This window comes from Antechinus flavipes, chromosome 2 (assembly GCF_016432865.1).
Source record: "Antechinus flavipes isolate AdamAnt ecotype Samford, QLD, Australia chromosome 2, AdamAnt_v2, whole genome shotgun sequence".
Lineage (NCBI taxonomy): Eukaryota > Metazoa > Chordata > Mammalia > Dasyuromorphia > Dasyuridae > Antechinus > Antechinus flavipes.
The window spans coordinates 312,253,729-312,276,747 of NC_067399.1; the positions used below are offsets into that span (position 1 = coordinate 312,253,729).

Consider the following 23,019-nt stretch of genomic DNA (forward strand, 5'->3'; position numbering starts at 1 on the left):
TTTGGGTATTTTTCCCCTCTAGGGTTTAAGTAACATGCATTTTGAAAAGAAAATCATTTCTATTAGTATCTTACATTTGGATGCCAAAGAAACATCCTATAAAGCCTCTAGCTATTTTCAAAAGCTCATTCTCTACAGGAATACCTCCATCAAGGCTCATCTATGACTTAACCCAAAAGAGCTAAAAGAAGGTTGAATAAAGCCACAGGGTCATACTATTATTGTATGAAAAGAGAGATAGTGAGACCAAAGAAATAGAATTAATTTCTCAAACACCTTTGGGAACCAGCGAGCTGGTTTGTTTTGTTTTGTGTTTTTTTATTAGACCTTGTATTGCAGAGGAAAGGCTGGAAACACTTAAGCTATCAAGAGGCTATAAATTGAAATAAGACTGACTTAGATGTGGCAATCTTATCTCTTAAATAATGTGTTAAGAAAGAATCCTGAAACACAATTAGGTGCAGTGTGCCTTGGGTATTTCTCTCAAGTGGCACAATTAAAAGGTAAACCTTTTATTGGTGGCATAAAAGCATTTGGTAAAATGCCCAATGATTTACTAGTAATCATCTGTGATAACCTCACTGGGGGCAGAATGTGACAAAACTTGGAATCTAGGGAATAGTGACAGTATTCACATTTGGTAAAATATTTCACATTAGAAAAGTTTATGATAAGTAAATAAAGAACAGTAGTTAATCTTTGAACATGTGGCACAAAATTTCTGTTTAATTCTATACCCCTAACCAGATCACCTCTAAAAAAGGCAATTCTATCAAAGGTGATCAAAAATGAAAACATAACAACAGTATGAAAATTAGGATAGAGAAAGAGAGAAAAGGAAGTATATTTGGACAGTTCCCATTTAAAGTAGTAAACTTTCTGTCATAATGACCTTGATATTACTAGTATCTGATTCTGGAAGCTCTTCTTCTGTAAATTTTTTGAACCCAAAATCAAAGCAAAGACTTAAGTGTGCATAAACAATAATAATTATAGCACTATTGATCTTGATAATGTAGACTAGGTCCTAACATTAAGACAAGTAAATTAGAAAAAGAGGGAGATAATGTTAAACAAGTTAATTTTATGGCTAGAATTTGGATTTTGTCTTTCTTTTGATTGTTACCCACCTGAATGTGAGAAGTTAGAATGAAATTTATTCATAAATCAATGAAGGTTTGTAATACTTCCAATTAGAAAGACCATTGCCATTACTATTATAATTCTGCTTTCATTAAACCGGCAAAATGACAACATAAATACCAAATTTAGTATCAACATCATCTCAATCTATTAGAACAAGATCAAGAATATTATAGATCTTTTCTTCAATTGTGTTATCTTTCTGTACTATTTTTTAAAAGAGCTAATTATGACACGTATTCCGTGATTTGTAACTGGAAGGGATCTTAATGGTCATCTAATTTCATATAGTCATCCAGCCTCACATATTCTTATTTAAAAAAGGAAACAAGCATAGAGCTTGAATGACTTGTCTGAAGTCATACGGATATCTACTGATAAAGTCAGGATCTAAATTCAGGTTAATGAACATAAATTTGGGCAGACTTCAAGAAACAATAGAGGATAGAAGAGTCTGGTATGCTATGGACCATGGGGGTCACAGAGTTGGACATGACTGATTGAACAATAGCGACCTTTAATTCCAAATCCAGCAATCTTTCTACTATATTACATTTCCTATCTAGATTCAGTATGAGCCAGCCAGCATTAGGTAGTTAATCAACGGATTGGTTAAGCAATATCTGGTTAATAAGCCTCCAGAAGCTTTTTGTGGTAGTCTGAAACCACCAGTAGTTGTGTTCTTCACTCATATAAAATCCACAAAGATTATTTTATACTTATATTTTAATGATTTAATAGGAGTCCTGAGAAAAATCATAAGAAAAAAGTATGAATAAGAATTTAAAGGATGGGAGGAATGTGTAATATAAAATGTGTACCTGAGGGATAATGTTCATTCACCGGCCAGTTGTCAACCTGAAGTGTAGCATTGCCACCATTTCTGGTGAAACGCACAACATGATATTTGCCATCATTTACTGGGGTACTCTCCTCTTTGATGGAAATGTCTACTGTGCCAATGTTGAACACCACTCCTATTTTACCCTGTTCCTGGAAGACAAAATAGTAAATGCAGCGTTAATATCTATGACAAAGTTTATCCACAAAGTTCCAAGTTAATCAATCAGTCAGCAAGTATATGTTAAACACTTACCTTATGTCAAGCACTCTAGTATTTACTAAGGAGATAAATACAAAATTGTGACCTACATTCATACTTATATTCTATTACAGGGACATAATTTGTTGACATATTAGTACAAGGTGAAAACAGGATACATTCTATTAATTACACAGTGATTTGAAAGGGGTACTAACAACTAGGGTAATCAGAATTAGAGTTCCAGAGATAAAAGGGTTAAATTTTTTAGTAACCAAGATATGGATTTCAGTGGCAGTGCATATGGTAAGATGATTTTGGTGGGTGATTGTATGGGTCTAGTCTAAAGCTGGCTAGATAAACTAAGCTAATTGAATATTTTTTTTTTTTTTAGAAAAAATGCTTATAAAGAGTGCCAATAATTGAAGGCAAGGAGTTGTAATTTGGCATAGTGGAACACAGAAATATTTAGAACATAGTTTTGTCACCATTGTCTGAAATGAGTTATTCAATACTGAATGAGCCCATTTCTTGAAATATAAATGTAGTCCATTCAATATCAATAAAATCATAACTGTTCTTTATATAAATACCATCTTCACAGTTATCAAGTCACCTTACAGAGAATTTGGGAAGGGGATAGGAATGGCAGTAAGAGGAAGACCTCTGTCTTGCTGATATTAAATCCATTCATCCAATCTGTATTATTTTCTTAATGTTAAAGTTTAGTCTAACAAGCCAATCTTTCTGATACTAAAATGTGTCTAGATTTTAACTAATCATCCCATCCATACTGATAATTATTTGCATGCCAGCTTAGGGACATATTTGGATAACTAGACCTGAAGTGAATTAAGAATTCCTTAATTCCAATAGGTAGGATCAACATGCTAACAACTATAAATATTCTATATATTACTTCTTAGATTTTTGTCTGCTTATAAGTTATTTTCTCATTTTGTCCTCTAAAAGAGAGTATATATCTAACTGTTGATTACTAAAAGGTTGTTAGAAACCCAGTTTTACTAGTAATTTATGAAATCTATCAGGGAAGTTACTGTGGGCCAGATTCCACACTGTTGAACAGTCAGAGAAAGAAAAAAAATTATTAAAGACTAGAGAGAAGAGACATTGAGTTTTTGTACCCTATTTTCATATACTATGGATATCTATATCAAAGAGACCAAATACAATAAAATTAGCTAGGTAGTTATATATACATAACTTACATACAGAAGTTATATAGGAAGAGTTTCCATAATCAAGTAACTCTAGAATCCTCTCTCCATCAAATGCTCCACACTTATGAATAAATTTTCAAACAATACATTGAAGAATTTGTTTTAATTGCAAAAAAACAACAACAGCAGCAGCAGCACTGTTTAGATTCCAGAGTATTAATTCCATGGCTATGGGTGATGAGGATATCATCTACTTGCCAGAGAGTGACTGTGGAACAAACAGTAATGACTGCCAAAACTCTTATTGCTCCCCTTCTCTGATAATTAGGAACTACTTGGAGACAGATTGCATGTAAGCACTGGGATAATAAGATGTGAAGTATAGGGATATAATCGGCCTTTTCTAACCAGCACCATCGTCTGGCTCTTGGAATGATTTCACAAAATTGAACCCTTTCTCAATTTCCTTAGCAGCCTGGTCCAGTTACTGAATGACAGACTAGGATAAGAGATAGATAGTTGGAAGAGACCTCAAACATCATTTAGTCTAACCCTTTTGTTTTACAGATGAGGAAACTGAGGATGCAAGAATTTTACTGATTTGCCCAAAGTCACATAGCTATAAAGAGGCAAAGGCAGGATTTGTAGCTAGGTCCTCTGATATTAAATGCTCTTTGAATCTTTCCAACTTCTGGAAATTCTAGAGCTGTAAACTTTAATTTTCATTGTTACTTTAGTCTGTGAGATTCAATTACAATCTTACACTCAATATTATCTCATTTGAATTTTACAATTCTGTGAGATAAGTATTACAAACTATCCCCATTTTACAGATAAGTAAATTAGAGTTCCAAGAAATTAAGTAAATTGTCCACCAAGGTCATATATGTGGTAAATATCAGAGACAACATTTGAACTTATTTGAATTATTCTTTAACACTCAACCCACTTATTGGAAAGAAGAATTGGGTTGAGTGTTGAAGAATAAAATTTAGGTACTTTCGTTTATGTCTAGAGTTGGGAGAACTTTTCCACTTAGGTGTACTGTAGAGAACTAAAAAGACTTCTCTCACCTGGAATACAATTTCATTAACCATCTGCAACATTCAGGCATATAAGCCATAAAAACATTATGATTTTTAGAGTCATGAGGCAACCACCCAAAATTAACTCTTTGATGTCATTCAGTACTCATTTGAGCATGTTAGAAAAAAGGCCCTGGTTCTCTAATTTTATATTTCATGAAACTTAGAAACAGAGCAAGTAACTTCAGTACAAAGAATGAATGAATGAATAAACAAATGAGTGCATAAAAAGCATTTATTAGGAACCGAGTAATTAACAACTAGCATTTACATAGTGAATGATATATAAAACACTTCACATATTTTCTCATTTGATATGCATAATAACCTTGTGAGGCTCTGGTTCACTGAATAATTCTAGAAACATATTATGAGGAGCTAGACAAGTGTTTTATAAGTATAAAGAGCTAAGAGATTTTAATTGCCAGAGACTTGATTCACCAACTGGCAAAATGGATAGTTTTAAATAATTCATATTTGTACTAAAATGGGAAACATCTATGTATAGTTTCTATTCCATAAAGATAATACTTTTACAAATTCATTTCATTTTGGTCACTAATTAATCATGATCAGAGACCAATTTCACAGGCAAAGATGAGCTCTTTAAGCCAACATTCAGCAATTTCTCTGTCAAAAGGAAAAGAATAGATGTCTTGGTTCAGTGAGTTGGAATGATCAGCTAGTTCTATCATCAAGTAGATTTTTTTTTGAGAGAGAGATCTATAATAGATGCAGGAAAAGGGTAGATTTAATCTCTGCCAGAAAAATAAATAAATAAATGCTTGGGCCTTATCTTAGACACAGCACATTTGGAATTGCAATCATTTTTATGAAGAGATCATTGCAATCCTGCTAGCATATGCCAAAGTCAATGGAGACCCTAACCTAGATATCTTATTTTGCCTCACTCAATGGTAAATGTGGCTGAGCTAGGCCTCAGATGTGGTTTCTGTACTGTCAGGAATAAGATTTCATTTCTGCAGCCTCTGTTATTTTTCAGATGACCGCACTGACATTGTAATAGATGGCAAAACTTCACTGCTTCAGTTCATAATGAGGCACAGGAGAAAACTTGTGGAAAGTATCTTTCCATACGTCTGTCTCAGTTTGAATCTTTTCTTGTTCTCTTCAGGAGCTATGAAAGACACTCTACCTGTCTATGAGTCAAAGGTGGAAAAGAAATGCAGTAAAATGTCTAAAAGAATTGCTATGAGTCACCTAGTGTGTGATATTGGGCAATTCACTTAACTTATCAGGGCCTCTGTTTCCTTATAAGAAAAAATTATTATTTCTCTCTCACATTAACAATCAATTATTGAATTGGGACCAGGATATTTTTCAGAAGATTGTAGGGTGTTCAGTCTCTGAAGAGTATTGTTGATGGACAAGGTTATCCCAATCTGTTGTCTTTCCATTCTGGGCAGGAGACTCCACCCAATCAGAAAACCTTGCCAAGAATTTAATCTACTATGAATTATGGCCCATTATGTTTCACTCAGTCAGGCTTACACAGAAGGGGACCCCCTTTTGTATAAGGTGCCCCAGGTTGGAGAGTCTGGATAAAAGATCAGTATCTGATCAAGACTGAGTAATCAGAATCACATTCTCCAAACCCTCATTAGAATAAAGCCATCCTTCCTTATAATAGTCTCTCAGTACTTGTTAGCCAATCAGAGTTGATGGTCATCCTCAGGAATACCTACTCTTCAAGAGCATAGTGAGTAGTTTCTTTAAGGGATCTTTGGCATTTGAGAGTTCACTGATGCCTTTTGTTAATTATTGCTAATATGATTAATGAAATGAGTAATCACCCAGAAACTATGACTCTAACTTTTTATACATCACATTTTCAAAATGGGGGTGTCAGTTGTACAAAGCTCACAAGGCCTTGGTGGAACTCAAAATTAGATGATGTATTTAAGATCAAGTCAGCAGTCATTTATGAAGCCCCTACCATGTGATAGGTACTGTGCATAACATTAAAAATACAAAGAAAGGAAAAACATATAGAATAAATTGATGATAATCAATGGAAAGGAGGTATTAGCATTAAGAAGGATTTAGTATGGCTTCTTAAAGAAGGAAAGATTTTAGCTAAAACCAGAAGGAAGTTGTGAGGCAGAGATTAGGAAGTGTGTGAGATGCCTGCTAGACCTCCTTTCCCAATTAATCAGAGACATCTTCAGGTACAAAAAGAAAGCATTTATTTAGTCCCTGCAGGGAGAGGCCCAGGCACACACACACCTGGGAGCCATCCCAGCTCCTGCCATGTGCTCCTGGCACCTGACCAGCAGAAAGCAGAATACCCGGTTAAAAAGGAAAAGACCCAAGTCTTTTCACTGGATAGACTAAAAGGAAATAACTTTCCTTGACCAATGTTGTTTGCTTCCTGTGGGTCAAGTCACTTCCTGTGGACATGACTTCTTGAGGGTTTGTGTAATGTTCTTCTGTAAAATATAATGTTCTCTGGGAGCAGGTTTCTTGGGGGGTTTCTGGGAGCAGCCTTAGTTTCAGTTTAGAGTGATCACCCCAAATGCAGCCAGGAGTTAAAGTCCAAATCCTTTATTGTCTCCTTCCTGGGGCCCGGTTAGCTTCCTTAGAGGCCTATCTCCCCCCTTGGTTCCTGCTGCTCTTCCTTTGCCTCGGCCAGCTTCAGCCTCCAGCCAGCACCAAGGTGGAAGATGGAATGAATCTGACTCCGCCTCCCAGAGTGGGCTTAGCACCTTGTAAGAATCCTAACAGGCTTGACCTTTACAGACCAGGTGACTCCCTGCAGCCCAGGAGGGTTCAAGACTGGAAATAGGGATCATGCGATTTCCTGAAATCTGAGCCCCAAGACCTCATCTTTCTGCTTTGGGTATAGGGATCATGTGACTTAGGCCTCGTCTCAATACTGAGAAAACTTCATCCAATCAGTCTCATTCAGAAGGAAGGAGTTCCAAAACAGGGGATAGTCAGTGAATACTTGAGAGATGGAATGTCTTGTTTGAGGAAAAGCAAGGAGTTAAGTGTCCTTGGGTCTGAGAATACCCAGAGGGGAATAAAATATAAAGTACTTTGTAAAGTATAAAGTACCCTGCAAATGTTATTTGTTGATGGTATTATTATGATTACTGCTATAACTATTATCCTTATCATCAGCAGCAACAGCATTCAATTTATTTATTTTTTGTCAGAGAAATTGGTGTTTTTAATTCCAGGTAAATTTGCTTTAAACATGTTCAGAATTATCTTAACCTAGTGACATGATGAATAATAGAAAGAGGTAGGGTGGGTGCACATGGAAGATGCTGGCCTTGGGAAATAAAGAGAGAGCAAACATGTCTTACCAGCCAGACACAATGATTCTTGAAAATGACTTTGCAAAGCTCACCCATGATCACAACCTTATAGTTACAATCTCTCCAACCTTTATTTTCTATTATATGCCTCTCCAAGATAAGTGAAGTAAAGTTAGGGAATAATTCAGCCATAAATTGTAACTCCACCACCCATCACCACTGAAATCATGGTAGAGAAAATCAATTCAATCTGTGATCTTCCATTATATTGAAAAGACACCCAAGCAGTAAATCAGAAAACATGGCAAAAGAATTGTCAAGTGCATTTAATAAAGAAAGTTAGGAGGGTGGAGAAACAGTTGTTTTTAAATCACTAGTAAGGCTTCATCAATAATTAATATTTATGGATCCATGAACTTCACAGAATTATTCCCATGCCTAATGTCCTGATTTCCTATTCCTGATATTACAACTGATTCCTGTGAAAGTGACCCAGGAGGCGCTGCTCACAAAGCAGGAGACAGGCTGAGAGAATAAGAAAAAGCAGGAACAAATAAAATTCTCAGGGGGAAAAAAATCCTTCTGAAAAAATCTTCATCCATTCCAAAAGGCCCCAAGGGAAACTGTAATGCCCCATTAGACTGCTTTAGAGAACAGCAGCTGACAGAAATGGAACCATTCATCCTATCACATACAAGGGAAATTTGCACTAACACATTACAATTATGACAGTATGCAATACTTTTAACACCTCAGCTTCCCACACAATGGATCTGATCCTTTCATGTTAGAGACTTATATCTTGGAAGAAAGCTCATTCACAAGGCAGCCTGTTAGATATGGCCATAACGGAAGCTTTGAACTAGATTAGGAAGTAAAGCAAGTAGAGGAGGAAATCCCAAATCAAAAATTCTAGTATCCACTATGCATTGAAATATATCAAATATAACAATACCTTTGCAAAGCAGAGAGGAATGGAACAACTAGGTAAGAGTAATGGACTTAGATTCAGGGAGATATGATTTCAAATCTTGTCTCTAAACACTTCCTAGCTATAATCATGGGCAAGTAACTTAACTTTTCAGTATTCTAAGCCAAAGCTTCTTAAACTCTGGGTCATGGCCCCTTTTGGCCCACATTTCTGTATATGTGTTTGTGAAATTTTGATTTATTATCATAATGTTTGATTTGTATACCTCTTTTTATAACTATAAGTCTAGGGTTGCAGAAAAAAACTGGAAAAGGAGTATTGAGTGGAAAAAGTTTAGGAAGCCCTGATCTAGGGAACTCTTCTAGATTCTTTTATAGATAAATTGCTGACCTGCATTGCTGGAGGGAATTTCTCTCATGAATGAAATCATAGGTTCAGACCTGGTTGGATCAAGTGTTTATAAGTACTTACTATATTCTAGACACTGATATGAGCTAAGGATACAAAAAAAGATAAAAACAGTCTCTGCCCTCAAGGGATTTAATTTCTAGTGAGCAGGAGGGATAATGTGTAAATAGCTAAGTAAATAAAAGATATATACAGAGTAGATGGGAAGTAATATGGGAGGGGAGAATATTAATAAATGGGTAGGACCTGGAGAGTCCTTCTGCAGAAAGTACAATTTAAGATGTATCATGGCTGAAGGAAAAATCAAGAAGCAAAAATGAAGAGGGAGAGTATTCCAGGAATGGGAATAGCCAGTGAAAAGACAGGGAACCTGGAAATGGAAAGCCTTAAAATGAGGAATGGCAAGTATGCCAGTTTAATTCATCATAAAGTACAAGAATAAGACTAAAATACACAAAGACTGGCAAGAAAGAGAGATGCCAGGCTAGAAATTGTATTAAATTCAAAAAGAGGACTTGATATTTGATACTTGAGGCAATATAGAGTTACTGAAGTTTATTGAGTAGTGAAATGATATGGGCAGACCTATGTCCTAGGAAGTACACTGGCACCTAAAAGGATAATGGATTGGGAATGGTAAATGGGAAGTGGGAATGGATTAGAATGGGAAACAAAGTTAAAGAAAGGAAACCAACCAAAAAACTATTATAATAATCTCTGCAAGAGTTACTGAGGGAGTAAACTAAAGTGGTAGTTGTGTTACTAGAAAGAAAGGAGACATAAAAATGACAAAATTTGGCAAGGCATTTGCTATCTGGGGTTGTAAAGCTGAGGTGATTTGGGATAGTGGTAGTATCCTTAAAGTAATGTCATTTTTGACTCTTCATGACTCCATTTGGGTTTTTCTTGGCAGAGGTGCTGGAGTGGTTTGCTTTTCTTTCTCCAGCCTCATTTTACAGATGAGGAAACTAAGGCAAACAAGATTAAATGACTTGGCCAGAGAGATACAAATAGTGGGCGTCTGAGGCTGGATTTGAACTCAAGAAAAAGAGCCTTCCTGACTCCAGGCTTAGTATTATATCTACTGCACTACTTAGCTGTCCCCTTGACAGTAATAGAGAGATGTTCAAAAGAAGATAGTTTGGGGGAGAAAGATAATGAATGGAGCTCTACTTTGGAACGGTGAGTTTAAAATGTCTACAAAGAATTACAATTTAGAATATTTCTCTGAACCTCAATTTTCTTATATGTAAAACATGAATGTAATATATGCATCTTTTCCCTCATAGAGTTATTGAAAGTGTATGTATGTATGTATGTGCAGTTAAATATAAAGAATTATTTAAACATGAACTGCTTACTGTTGTTATTTTAATCTTCAGTGTTACTGGTGACTAACTTTGACATGAGAACTCTGAATCTAAATTGAAAATCTATGTTTGCTACTGGGCTTATATCCCAAAGAGATCTTACAGAAGGAAAAGGGACCTGTATGTGCAAAAATGTTTGTGGCAGCCCTTTTTATAGTGGCAGTAAACTGGAAACTGAATGGATGCCCATCCATTGGAGAATGGCTGAGTAAATTATAGTATGAATGCTATGGAATAACATTGTTCTGTAAGAAATGACCAGCAGAATGATTTCAGAAAGCCTGGAGAGACTTACATGAACTGATGCTGAGTGAAATGAGCAGGACCAGGAGATCATTATTCAACAACAGTACTATATGATGATCAATTCTGATGGACATGGCTCTCTTCAGCAATGAGATGAACAAATAAGTTTCATTTGTTCAATAATGAAGATAACCAGCTACATCCAGCAAAAGAACTATGGGAAATGAGTATGACCACAACATAGCATTTCTACTCTCTGTTTTTGTTCGCTTACATTTTTGATTTCCTTCTCAGGTTATTTTTACCTTATTTCTAAGTCTGATTTTTCTTGTACATCAAAATAACTGTATGGGTATGTATATATATTGTATTTAATATATACTTTAACATATTTAACATATATGGGTCTACCTGCCATCGAGAGGAGAGGGTGGGGGGAAGTAGGGGAAAAATTGGAACAGAAAGTTCTGCAAGGGTCAATGCTGAAAAATTACCCGTGCATATATCTTGTAAATAAAAAGCTATAATAAAAAAAGAAGAAAAAAAGAAAATCTACTTTTGCTAATCACCTTTACTATTGTATTGATTGTCCCAACTATAAAAATGTATAGACCTTGAAGGTAAATTCCTGATTCTAGCCTTCCAGACCTTCTACAATATAGTTTAAACCTATCTTCTCACCCATATATCCTCCTAATTCTTTCTGTTTCAGTCAAATTGCATGTCTCTTCATTCTCTGTCTTCATCCTGTCCTTTCCCATCTCTGATACCTTGCTCATACAATGCCTGACACTGGCATTATGTAGCATACCTTCACAAGCTCTGCTCCTTCTCTTTATTTGTTGAATCCCCTTTTTTTTCCCCTTCAAGTCCTAGCTCAATTGTCAGGAAATATCAATGAAGATTTTTTTTTCTCCCCTGCTTCTGCCTCAACTCACTGTCATTCCTTCAAGGTGAAGGAACATCACTCTTTTTCTCTTGAAATTCTTCATTTCATCATGCTTAGGATCTTTCCTTTGTATTTAACTGACTTTTCTTTGTAATAAACCTCAAGCTTCCTTTCATCATAGATAAGTGCTTATATATTTCTCACTCATCTCCACCAGATTACAAGGTCTTTGAGAGCAAGATCTTTTCTTAGGTCCCCATGAGGCAGCTAGGTGGCACCTTAAATAGATTACTTCTAAAATAAGGAATATCTATATCTGAGTTCAAATCCAGTCTCAGATACTTAGCTGTATGATCACTTTAACTCTATCTGCTTTTGTTTTCTCATTCGTAAAATGGGGATAATAATGGCACCTACCTTTCACTGTGGTTATGAGCATTAACTGAGTTATTTTTAAATGGTTTCATAAAACTTAAAGTGCTAGTTAATACTAGTTGATACAATAATCTAATATAACAATTTGATAAAGCTTATATAAATGATATAGAATATCAACATAATAATTATTATTATATTCAACTTCAAACATAGTACCTTACATAGAAAAGACACTCAATAAGTATTTGTTTACCATGATTTAAGACAATTGATGGTAAAGAATATTGCTCACCCCAATAACAGGGTAGTGATGGACTCAAATTGCTGAATGAGACCTACATTTTTTGATGTGACCAGTATAGGAATTTAAAAAAAAACTATATATCTTTATTATAAGGATATTTTTCCTTCACAGTGGAAAAGTAGAAAAAAGACAATAAATGTTTGTTAATTGAAAAAATAAAACAATATTTGTGGAATGAATAAACGAATGCTGAACAAAAACACGTACACATACAACCATCCCTCTTCTTTGTTTGTGTATTTGTGTTTTTTTTTTAAATAAAAAAGAAAGAGAGATAGAGGTAAGAATGAATATATTTTCTACACATATCATTCTATATCTCTCCTCCTGCCCCAGCTCCTTTCTTTGCCTCGCTGTCATTTGTGCCTGGAATAACCCCCCTCAATTCTGCCTCCTAAAATGCTAGTCTTCATACAAAGCACACTTCAGTTGCCAATTCCTCCTCTCTGACTTTCTAGATCTTTCTAGACCTAATGAAATAAATATGTCAAGCTTTATATTCTGATTAGGTCTTATTTCCCAAAAATGAAAAGTAACCACTTTGAGCGCAGGAACAATGTGTTGCTTTTTTGAGTTTGTCTCTCAAATACCTAGTACTAGCAACAATCAATATCTGTTTCACTAGAAAGAGCCTAACACAGCCAAAGGTCTGGGCTGGACTAGAAGGGTGATTCTTAACAAGACTTAACAGGTAGTAAAAGGAATTAAAATGCAAGACAATATCACTAGGAGCCTGGCCTGAGAAGATATGAGGCACACTGTAAAGAGCACTAGATTTGGAATGAAATGGAGAACTTGGGTTTAAATTCTGCCTCTTGGACATAATTACCATTAGGTAATTTTGGGAAAGTGAGTTAACCTCTCTGGTACTCAGCTTCTTCATATGTAAAGTGAGAAATTTGGATTACATAACCACTAAAATAATCTCTAAATTTATAATTCTATGTGATTTCATGAAAACCTACCCATTAATTGCTCAACTTACATTTCCAGATAATTTTTATGTGTAAAGACACTCATTTTAACCCGTCATAAGGACTAAAGTCTGCTAATGGGGGGGGGGGTAAAAGTTTGAAAGACCATTTCTGTAGTAACCCCAACACTGGGCCAATGCCAATAGCTTAGTTGGCAGGATATAAGTGACATTTGGTGGGGCAGTGCTGACTGAAACCCAACACAGACTGAGCACCACCAATAAATGCCTTGTTTGTGCCTCCAAATCTAGACTGCAGTTTTGATGAACCTCCTGAAAGGTTTAGCAATTAGATCTTAAAGGCTGTAATTTTGTAGTAACAACTGTGGCATCTGGAATTAATGAACACCATTTGTAATGTTCTAGAGTTCCCTGGAATATAGGAAAATCCAATTCTGCATCCACTGGGGAGTTATATACAATAGGACTTGGAACTAGAAAGAAAATCTTAGAGATCAGATTGGTTTTGTTCTCTCATTTCATTGATAAGGAACCTGAGGCCCAGTGAAGTTAATTTATGCAAGGTCACTCAAGTAGTAAGAAGCAAAGTTGAAAGTTAAGCCAAGCTTTCTGATTCCAAAGCAGGTGATTTAAGGTTTATTGTTGTTGCTTATTTGTTTGTTTTCTCCTACTATCCCATGCAATAGCTTGGAATTTCACTATTGGTCTTCCTAACTTTCCAAAAGAAATTATACACATTAAAATCATCTGGATTTATCTCTTCCCTCTACTATATTGTAAGCTCCATAAAGAGGAGGAACTATGTCTTATCTGAATTTTACCTTTCTTCTAGCACATGGCATTGTGCTCTACAACAATGCCAAATCCATGTTGGTTTAATGTAAATGTCACTCTTAAAAGTTTCCTTGAAACCTTAAAGTTCTCTCTCCTATCTTTTAGAATCTCAAATACCAATCTGTTTTGTACCTCCTCTTGTTATATTTTTATCTAATTATATTCTATATTGACAATTCTCAATTTTTTTGGTCTTGGATCACCTTTACAATCTTAAAAAATATTGAAGAACCCTCAAAAAGTTTTTGTTTGTGTGGCTTATATCTTTAGATACGTATCATATTAAAAGTGAAGATATATTGGTATTTTAATGAAAATAATTTTGCATTGGAACTGAAAGCACTGGACTAGGACAGGGATGTGCTGGTAAGTGTCTGGAGGGAAAATGTATTCATGACACACTCATGTTTAGTCTTCATTATTAAAATTTTTTTTTCTATTATTTTGTGAAGTCTAAACAATCAACCTAAAAATAAATCATCTTAATTTGTAAGATTTGACAATTTCATAGATATAAATGCTCATGAGAATTTAACAATTGGCCCTCAATTATTTAAAAGGACAACAATAGCATGGTCTCCAAGAACTATGTTTCAGGGAGGTTGTAGTGAATCTTTGAATCATTGAAAAGTGTGGCAATTTTTATTTAAGAAGACACTTAAATGGAGAAGAAAATCAAACCTGAGTACTTTGTAGCCTTTAAAGAGTCCAGGCTATCTAATTAAGAAATGTATGTGGTTAGCAGTAGCCACAATAACCATGATAGCTTTGCTATAACTCTAACAAAAACCAGACTTTCTCCCCTAAAAAGAATCAATGAAGACTTAAGTACTAGAATGTTTTTAGCTTATAAAACAAAATTGCATTTCCTTGCCTGATAATGAGAAAAATGTTTCGCTGGCAAAGTGTGACACGAAATAGAGGGAATTCATTTTTTTTTTTTCCTTCTGAGAGGGAAAAGAAAGAAAAAAAGAAAAGGAGAGTCCTTAACTATCTCAGTAGGAAGGAATCAGGAAAAGAAACAGAGAAAGATACTCTGATGGATCAACATGACTTGCAAAGATTATGTATGAACAGGATAACAGAGAGAGAAAATAATATTCTAGTTGGCTGGAGAGCTTTCACCTTTTTTTCTTCTTTCTCCAAATGTTTGTTTCCTTTGTAAACACAAGGAAATGACTCAGGATGAAAGACAATGAATGAAATTCACTGCTGATTCATTATGATTCCTTCTATTCTCCAACATGTACTCTACATTTTCTTCTTCAGTATTTCAGCAACTTCTTTTCTCCCCCTGCTCAGTACCATGTGTTCCTCTTGGCTCACATGCTGGAGTTATTAAAATGCTAATAGCTTGAAGTTTCTCCTTCCAAAAATGCATATAGTTCTGTGTTAGCAAATGATGCACATTTCAAGGGATGATGACACTTAAAAGCATATCCTGTCATTCACTCACCATGACTACAGTCTCCAAACAAAGCATAATATGGAGTAAGAAAAGAGAAAATATACACCAGGCCCATGATTCTCTCAGTCAGTCTGGAACCTCCACTGCCTCTACAAACAAATAGAGCAGCTGTGATGAATGCTGATTAACTAGACCTCTGTGAGTAGACCTGGTAGAGACTCTATTTTGTCAACATCTTGAGAAGAGCAGGCTAAGATGGAACCTCATTTTTCTAATCCTTGTTATCTTAAACAAAATGGCCAGCTACCTCTATATTTCAGCTATAAATGCCTTGCGTATAGCTTCCAGATTCTGTGTGTTGTGAGATAGTGTTACAGCTTGGTATATCCTGCCCATGATATTTTATGAATCTCCTTTTATGTTGGATATTGAATTGAAACATTCTCTCCTATCAGGGTTTGGCTTATATGTCTGTTTTACTGATTGAAACCTTGACAATTTTGCTTTTCAACTCAAGGGAATAATTCTGACTTACCCCCAACTTGCTATAATAGCTTAAGCAATACTCCCCATCCCAACAAGAGAAATTTATCCATTAGAAAAGCACAGCAGGATGGCAGGCCTACTGGCTTTCATCCCTGTATAAAATCCTTTGTGGGCTAATGGTGCTAGGGTATTAACCATCTGGCCACATAAGCAGAGGAATGCTAAGTTCTTTTTATGTATTCCTGGATCGGATCGGTAAAGATGACCAAAAACAAAGAAATCTCAGAACACCTTGCCAAACACAGTGATCCAGTGGCAATATAAGGCTTTTTGAAACACACTTGCCACTCTAGAACCAATAGAAGCTTCTCCCTTCCAAATCCATGTGTTTCTTTGATAGGATAATTGAAAGCTGTTTTCCTCCCCTGTTTTTATATTCAGAAGCTTATATACATAAACCAGTAAGCTTTGTGTCACTGCCAACATTTACCACCTATGTTGTTCATACAGGTGTTAGAAAGGCAACAAATCACCCTGGTGTCATCTTTCTCAGGTGATGTGGTTTGCATCTTAAGCATTTTAGAGACCACAGTTCGCTCTTTCTCACTCTGTGTGGAGATATCAAAATATATATCAGGCATATCTAGGCATTGGATGCAACTAGCACAGAGCTGAGCATGCAGTAGGGAGAAATGTCATAATTCAATCTCTTATCTTCCTGAGTTTAAAATTGGCCTCAGACATTCAGTATCTGTGATCCTGGGCAAGTCCTTAACCTTGACTACCTCAGCTTCCTCATTGATAAAATGAACTGGGAAAAGAAATGGCAAACTATTCCAGTATCTTTGCTAAGAGAATCCCAAATAGGGTCACAAATAGGCATGATTGAAGACAAATGAACAACAAATTAAGGTAGTTAAAAGAAACAGGGAATTTTAATTGTTCTGATTTAAGATTTTGAGAATATTCTTCTTTCATCCTTTAATTGAGAGAAGAAAAGGCAACAAAACTAAAAAAGTTGAGGGATGGGGTATTCAGAAATTAAAGAACTGTAGATTAAAGAAAACCTCAAACTTCATAGTTTACAAAAACTAACAGAGGAAACAAAGAAGTGTATTTAAGTGTTTCCACTTTTCTTCTTAAATAAATTGACTGGAAAGAGAACTACTATATTATAATTCTGCCTTAACTCTGGGAATTATGGATGCTTTTAGCGTAGTACCCAAATATTCAGCTGACTCATCCTTAGTCAGATCCCAAATAATATGTGGGTTTCAAGCTGAAACAGATTGCAAAGAAATTGTAAATTCTATCTAAAACTATAGGGTATTCTGAAAATAAGTATTTACTGGATGGGAAGCAAAAAGGTATCTTCTATTATTGCTCTAGCAAATATTTAACAATATATTTATTGTATATACATACATTTTTATAGTTTACTCTGCAACATTGGTATTTATTCTATTTCTTTCAAGTCAATACCAACAAAAATAATAAATCAATCCCTGATATGTAGTATTTGTCATTTTCAGAAGTGTAAGTGTTTACAATAAAAATTTAACAATCAGTTCTGATGAGTCAGTAGGAAATGGCTCCAGCACATTCGGCTCTTAAAGAAGGGATGATGAACTATCAGTTTGAAGATTCTATGATTATCCCCAAAATTGAGATGATCACCTTGGGCCAATCCAATGCAAATTAAAACCAAATTGCCTTATATAGTTTGAAAGCTGAGGTCTACAAACATATGAGGTTGGGAGTAAGGGGGAGGAATAATTAAAATTTTCTTCCTTCTAGTTCCTTCAGGAAACCATCCTTGAGTAACCATTGCCACCCCCCTTCACTATTACCTCAACATTCCTTTGGCAATAATTTAAATTATTCTACCTTATTTTGTACATAAATTTTAAAGGCTGGTAGATCTGGAATTGAAAGAGAAAGAGACAGCACAAACCATCTAGTCTGACCTCCTCACCTTATAGATGAAGAAATGATGGTGGAAGGAAGTTGGAAGTGACTTACTCAAAGTTACAAATGTATCAAAAGCTAAGAACCTTTCAACTCTATTATGATGCCTCCAGGGTGGAGGGAATACCGGACCTCTTCTAGTCCAACTCTAAAGTATGTAGAGGGAATTCTACAAATTCCGAAAATATGACCATCAGTTTTGCTTAAGAGTCTTTGGTCAGAGAGAATTCCCTGCCTGCTAAGGCAGTCAATTCCACTTTTTTATTTCATCAGTTCTAATTATTAGCAAGGTTTCACTTCTGTTAGGTTAAAATATCTCTGTATAATTTTGACCCCTTGGTCCTGATTTTTGCCTCCAGGAGCCAACCAGAACAAATTTCATCCCTCTTCCCTATGATAACTCTTTTGATTTTTGAAGTTAGCTGTTAAGTCACCCTTCCACATCAGGATATTATAGATCAAGGGCCTTCAAAAGACCTCACACATTATCTATACCAGTCAGAAGATTAGAAAGCAAGTAGTTCAAGATTTGCAAAAGTACCAACAGAGTTAAATATAAACCCACATCCTCTGAATTAAAATTTGTGTTCTTTTCTCTATATTGTGCTTTTTTCCCCAAGATAAATATCCTCATGTTGCATGGTTTTGAAAACCTTTAAAATCCTGATGACCTTCCTTTGGAGACTTTCTAGTTTGTTAATATTTTTTTCTTTTTTTTTTTAAACAAGGAGCTAGATAACACAGTGGATACAGGAAGTATGAAAGACTCATCTACCTGAGTTCAAATCTGGCCTCAGAAACTTAATTAGCTATGTGACCCTAGGTAAGTCATTTAACCTTGTCTGCCTTGGTTTTGTCATCTACAAAATATGCTGGAGAAGGAAGTGGGAAACCATTCTTTGACAAGAAAACCCCACAAGGGTTCATAAAAAGTGAGACATGACTGGACAACAACATTTTGTTCTATAAATTATGTTCTATTTCTTGAAATGAAAAAAATAATTGGGTACTAAGGGCTTGTCCATCTACTGAGGAATCATTGAAATATCCTATGTGCCATATATTGTGGCATATAAAATGTGATGAAATACTAGGTGATTTCAAAGACATCTGAAATGATGCTGAATGAAGTAAGTAAAACAAGATTTTAAATAATAGCAAACATTATAAAAGCAATTTTGAAAACTTTTATGAGCTAATGAAGAATAAAATCTACATAACCAAAGGAATACTATATATTATAATATCAGTATTATAAAAATGAATCATTTTTATTATTATATTATAAAAAGTAATTTATAAACTGATCAAGAATAAAGTGAGCCTAAACAGGAGAACAAGTTATACAATAGCACTATTTAAGACAAACAATTTTGAAAGATGTAAGAACTATGCCTAATAAAATGACCATCCATGATTGCAGAAGACTAATAATAAAATATATTATCCATATCTTGACAGAGAGGTGATAAATTTAGGATATAAAATAAATATTTTTGCGTATATAGACATTGAAGATATCTGTTTTACTAAACTATGTATACTTGTACAAAAAGGATTTCTGGAAATTCTATAGCTGAAACCCATTTGCTTCATGTTTACTTTTGGTTGAAATGATCTGTTATTGGATGGTGATTTTACAACGCATCAATATTTCCTCTCTCTCTCTCTCTCTCTCTTTCTCTCTCTCTCTCTCTCTCTTTCTCTCTCTCTCTCTCTCTCTCTCTTTCTCTCTCTCTCTCTCTCTTTCTCTCTCTCTCTCTTCTCTCTCTTTCTCTTTCTCCTCTCTTCTCTCTCTCACTCTCTTCTCTCTCTCTCTTTCTCTTCTCTCTTTTTCTCTTCTCTCTCTCTCTTCTCTCTCTCTTTCTTCTCTCTCTCTCTCTCCTCTCTCTCTCTCTTCTCTCTCTCTCTCTCTCTCTCTCTCTCTCTTTCTCTCTCTCTCTCTTTTCTCTCTCTCTTTTTCTGTCTCTCTCTCTTTCTCTCTCTCTCCCCCTCTCCCCTACTGGGCTAGGGCCATTAATTTGTTTCCTATAGTCTATTCAGCGATGGTCACAATAACAGTAGGTAGGCCCTTGTGAACTGTGCTGAATTTGATCTGTTGACCCAAAGGTGAAACACTCAATGCTCCATTACCAACACACTGTTTCTCCACTTGGCCAGGATTCAAATTGCCAACCCAAAGGTGAATGGCTTTACATCCCATTACCAGTTCCATGAGCCATTCAGTCCCTGTGAAATGCAAGTTTAACCTTTGGCCTTTAAAAGATGTGGGACTGTTAGCAAAACTTTCTATTGCTCAGATGTTCCCTTTTACTTCTATTTGCTTTCAATCAAGAATTGTGGCTGACTACGAAATAGCCAATGGAGCCTCGGAGGCCCAAGAAGGTGAGCAGATTCTACTCTAATTTTGCACTTAGTAGTTCTGCAATTGATCAGCAAATATTTTAAAAATATTTTAAAATGCCCTTACAAAGCCCTGTATCAGGTACTGGGAAGATTACTGAATATGATACCTACATGATATCTACTTCTTTTCTCAAGGAGCCCACATTCTAATTGTCCTCTGACTTTCTATGACTTTTCTTTGGTTTCTATTACTTTTTACTTTATTCCATTTCTAGTCCTCATATTGTTAAGTTTTCAGTGTTTTTACTTGGTATCTGCCTAGATCACTTTAACAATACAAGGTATAAAAGTGTGAGCAAACAGAAAATGATAGGTATAAATAATGTGGCATGATTAATAAACATGGAGGGGAGAACAAGTGGAAAATAAAGGGCATAGCCATTTGAAGATATATGTGAAATGATAGTAATAAAGAAGAGATGTTAGAAAAAATGGAATAGAAAATATATACCAGCTGTAGGAAATAAAGAAAGGTAAAATGTTTCCCTAGGTCCCTGGCATAAAATGTGGGAGGAATCAATGGGTCAATTATCCTACCTTGGTGATTTATTACCTGAGTGACCTTAAAAAAGTGTCATAATTAAGTTTTACAAAAGAATAAACTGAGGTAGATCTACATACAAGAAAACATTTATTACCAGGTGTCAATAAATAAGTCAATGGTTTGTCTCTATTAATGCCAAAGACCCCAATTAAAAGGAGAATTCCTCTTCCCTAAGGTTTGGGCGGAACAGGATAGAGGACATCATGGAACAACATGACTAGTTACAAACCTAAAGTGCAAGGAACTATATGGTTGGAAGTTTGATAATGGAAGCTATCAATGCCTTCCCCTTATTTGCTAATGATACTAAAATGTGCTTTTTGTTTAAACCTGGACATGAGACGGTGGCTCAGACTTTTGGACAAGCCAGACATCCCTGATAGATTGCTTGGAGGAATAAGCATATCAGGTTCATAACCTACTGGTTTTTTTCATACATTCCCTAAGATTAGCAAATTTCCTTGAGAAAAAGATCTGTTTTTAAAAATTTAATCTGGGGACAGCTAGGTGGTACAGTGGATAGAGCACCATCCCTGAAATCAGGAGGACCTAAGTTCAAATGCCATCTCAGATGCCTAACACTTCCTAGCTGTGTGACTCTGGGCAAGTCACTTAACCCTAATTGCCCCAGCAAAATAAATAAATAAACAAAAAATATTTTTACAGGCCTGCTGAATTCTGAACTAAATTCAGAAACAAAGAACCACAACATAAGTAGTTAACAGACAAAAGCAATTACTGGACAAAATCTATTATTTATAAATAGGATCAATAATAAAATGATACAGGATCAATTTTAATCTCCTCACAAGTAATTCAAACTCTGAAAATTTCAACTGCCTCTTTTGTACAATGAAAAAGTTAAACTACTGTATATGATGTTTCAACATTAAATCTATGATCTATGATTCTACATGTGCTGTCCCTTACAAAATTAAAGTCATTTTTGCAAAGATGTGAAAACTTATAATTTTTTTGCCGAGAAATGGAAATGCCGAACAAAGTTTTGTAACTTTGTTTTGTTTTGTTTTGTTTTGTGTATGTTTTGTAAATGTGTAAACTCCAAGGGAATTTTTCATTATCAGCCCAAATGGCAACAATTCCACCTCCCCCATATACTCATAAACCTCAGTAAATTCTTCCTTGCAGAGGAAATCTAAAGCAGTCGGTATCTACATAGTAGTATCTACAAAATAGGTATCTACACAGTATTTCAAATGCATATACGTAATACATAAACAGGAATGCAATTCTTTGTTTTCTAAGTATATGCACCTGCCTTTCTAGAGACACTTGGAATGAGAGAGTGCAGTAAGAGTATATATAGATAATTAGCTAAGTGGGCAAAAGCAATTGACTTAACCTCACTCAACTCAGTTTCTTCATTAGTAAATTGAGTTAACAATAGTACCACGGGGTTTCTTTGAATATAGGAAAACCTGAATTCATGTCTTGTCTCTGACATATACTGACTGTGTGGCCTTACTTCTTAGGAGTCCAAAACAATTCTTATAGAATGTCAGTTACAAGGAGGGTGCCAATGACATCCCACTTCTTTTCTCTCTCCTACTCCACATTCTCCCCACCCTGAAAGTTAAAACACCTATTTCACAGAATTATTTGTAGTAGAGTTGTTGCCATCACATTCAACATATTTTTTTGGGGGGGAGGCAAATATTGAATCTCAGTCTCCTCAGCTGTAAAAAGAGCTGGAGAAGAAAATGGCAAACCACACCAGAATCTTTATTTAAAATTTGATTCAGGTCTTCCTGACTGATGATTCCAGATTTGAATTCCAGTTGTCCTGACACCAGACCTGACACTCTGTCCACTGTGGTTCCTAATTGCTGCAGAAAATTATCAGGTGATCAATTGAAATAAAGACCTTAAAAACAAAAATTAAGCATTTTTTCTTCCTCCTTGTAGCCAGTGGGCTACAGGCTTTGATAGTGGAGTCCAATGGCCCTTGTTACATGGTCTTAACTTCTAATTTATGAATCCTTGATCAAAACATGAAAAATCCTCAGTGGAGAATGACATGGGGTTTCCTGATAGCAGCAGCAGCTTAGATAGCTAGATTGTCTTAGCAAAATCAGGTTGAATGAATTCTTTATATCTATGAAAGGAAACTGCTATGGATTTGAGATTTAAAAGAAAAGTTACTTTATTTTCAAATAT

The 23,019-nt window shown here is 35.3% G+C and overlaps 1 protein-coding gene across 30 annotated transcripts in view; it reads right to left on the minus strand.

Annotated features, from left to right (window-relative positions):
* NRXN3 (neurexin 3) overlaps positions 1-23,019 on the minus strand; it is a 2,067,316-nt gene that overhangs the window by 220,638 nt on the left and 1,823,659 nt on the right. For all 30 annotated transcript variants that reach the window (XR_007950618.1, XR_007950617.1, XR_007950616.1 and 27 more), the window contains one exon: positions 1,965-2,136. Coding sequence is in view for 27 of the 30 variants with exons in the window: in XM_051977495.1 (XP_051833455.1) it covers positions 1,965-2,136 (172 nt within the window). In the remaining 3 variants the exon portion in view is untranslated. The remainder of the gene's footprint in view (positions 1-1,964; positions 2,137-23,019) is intronic.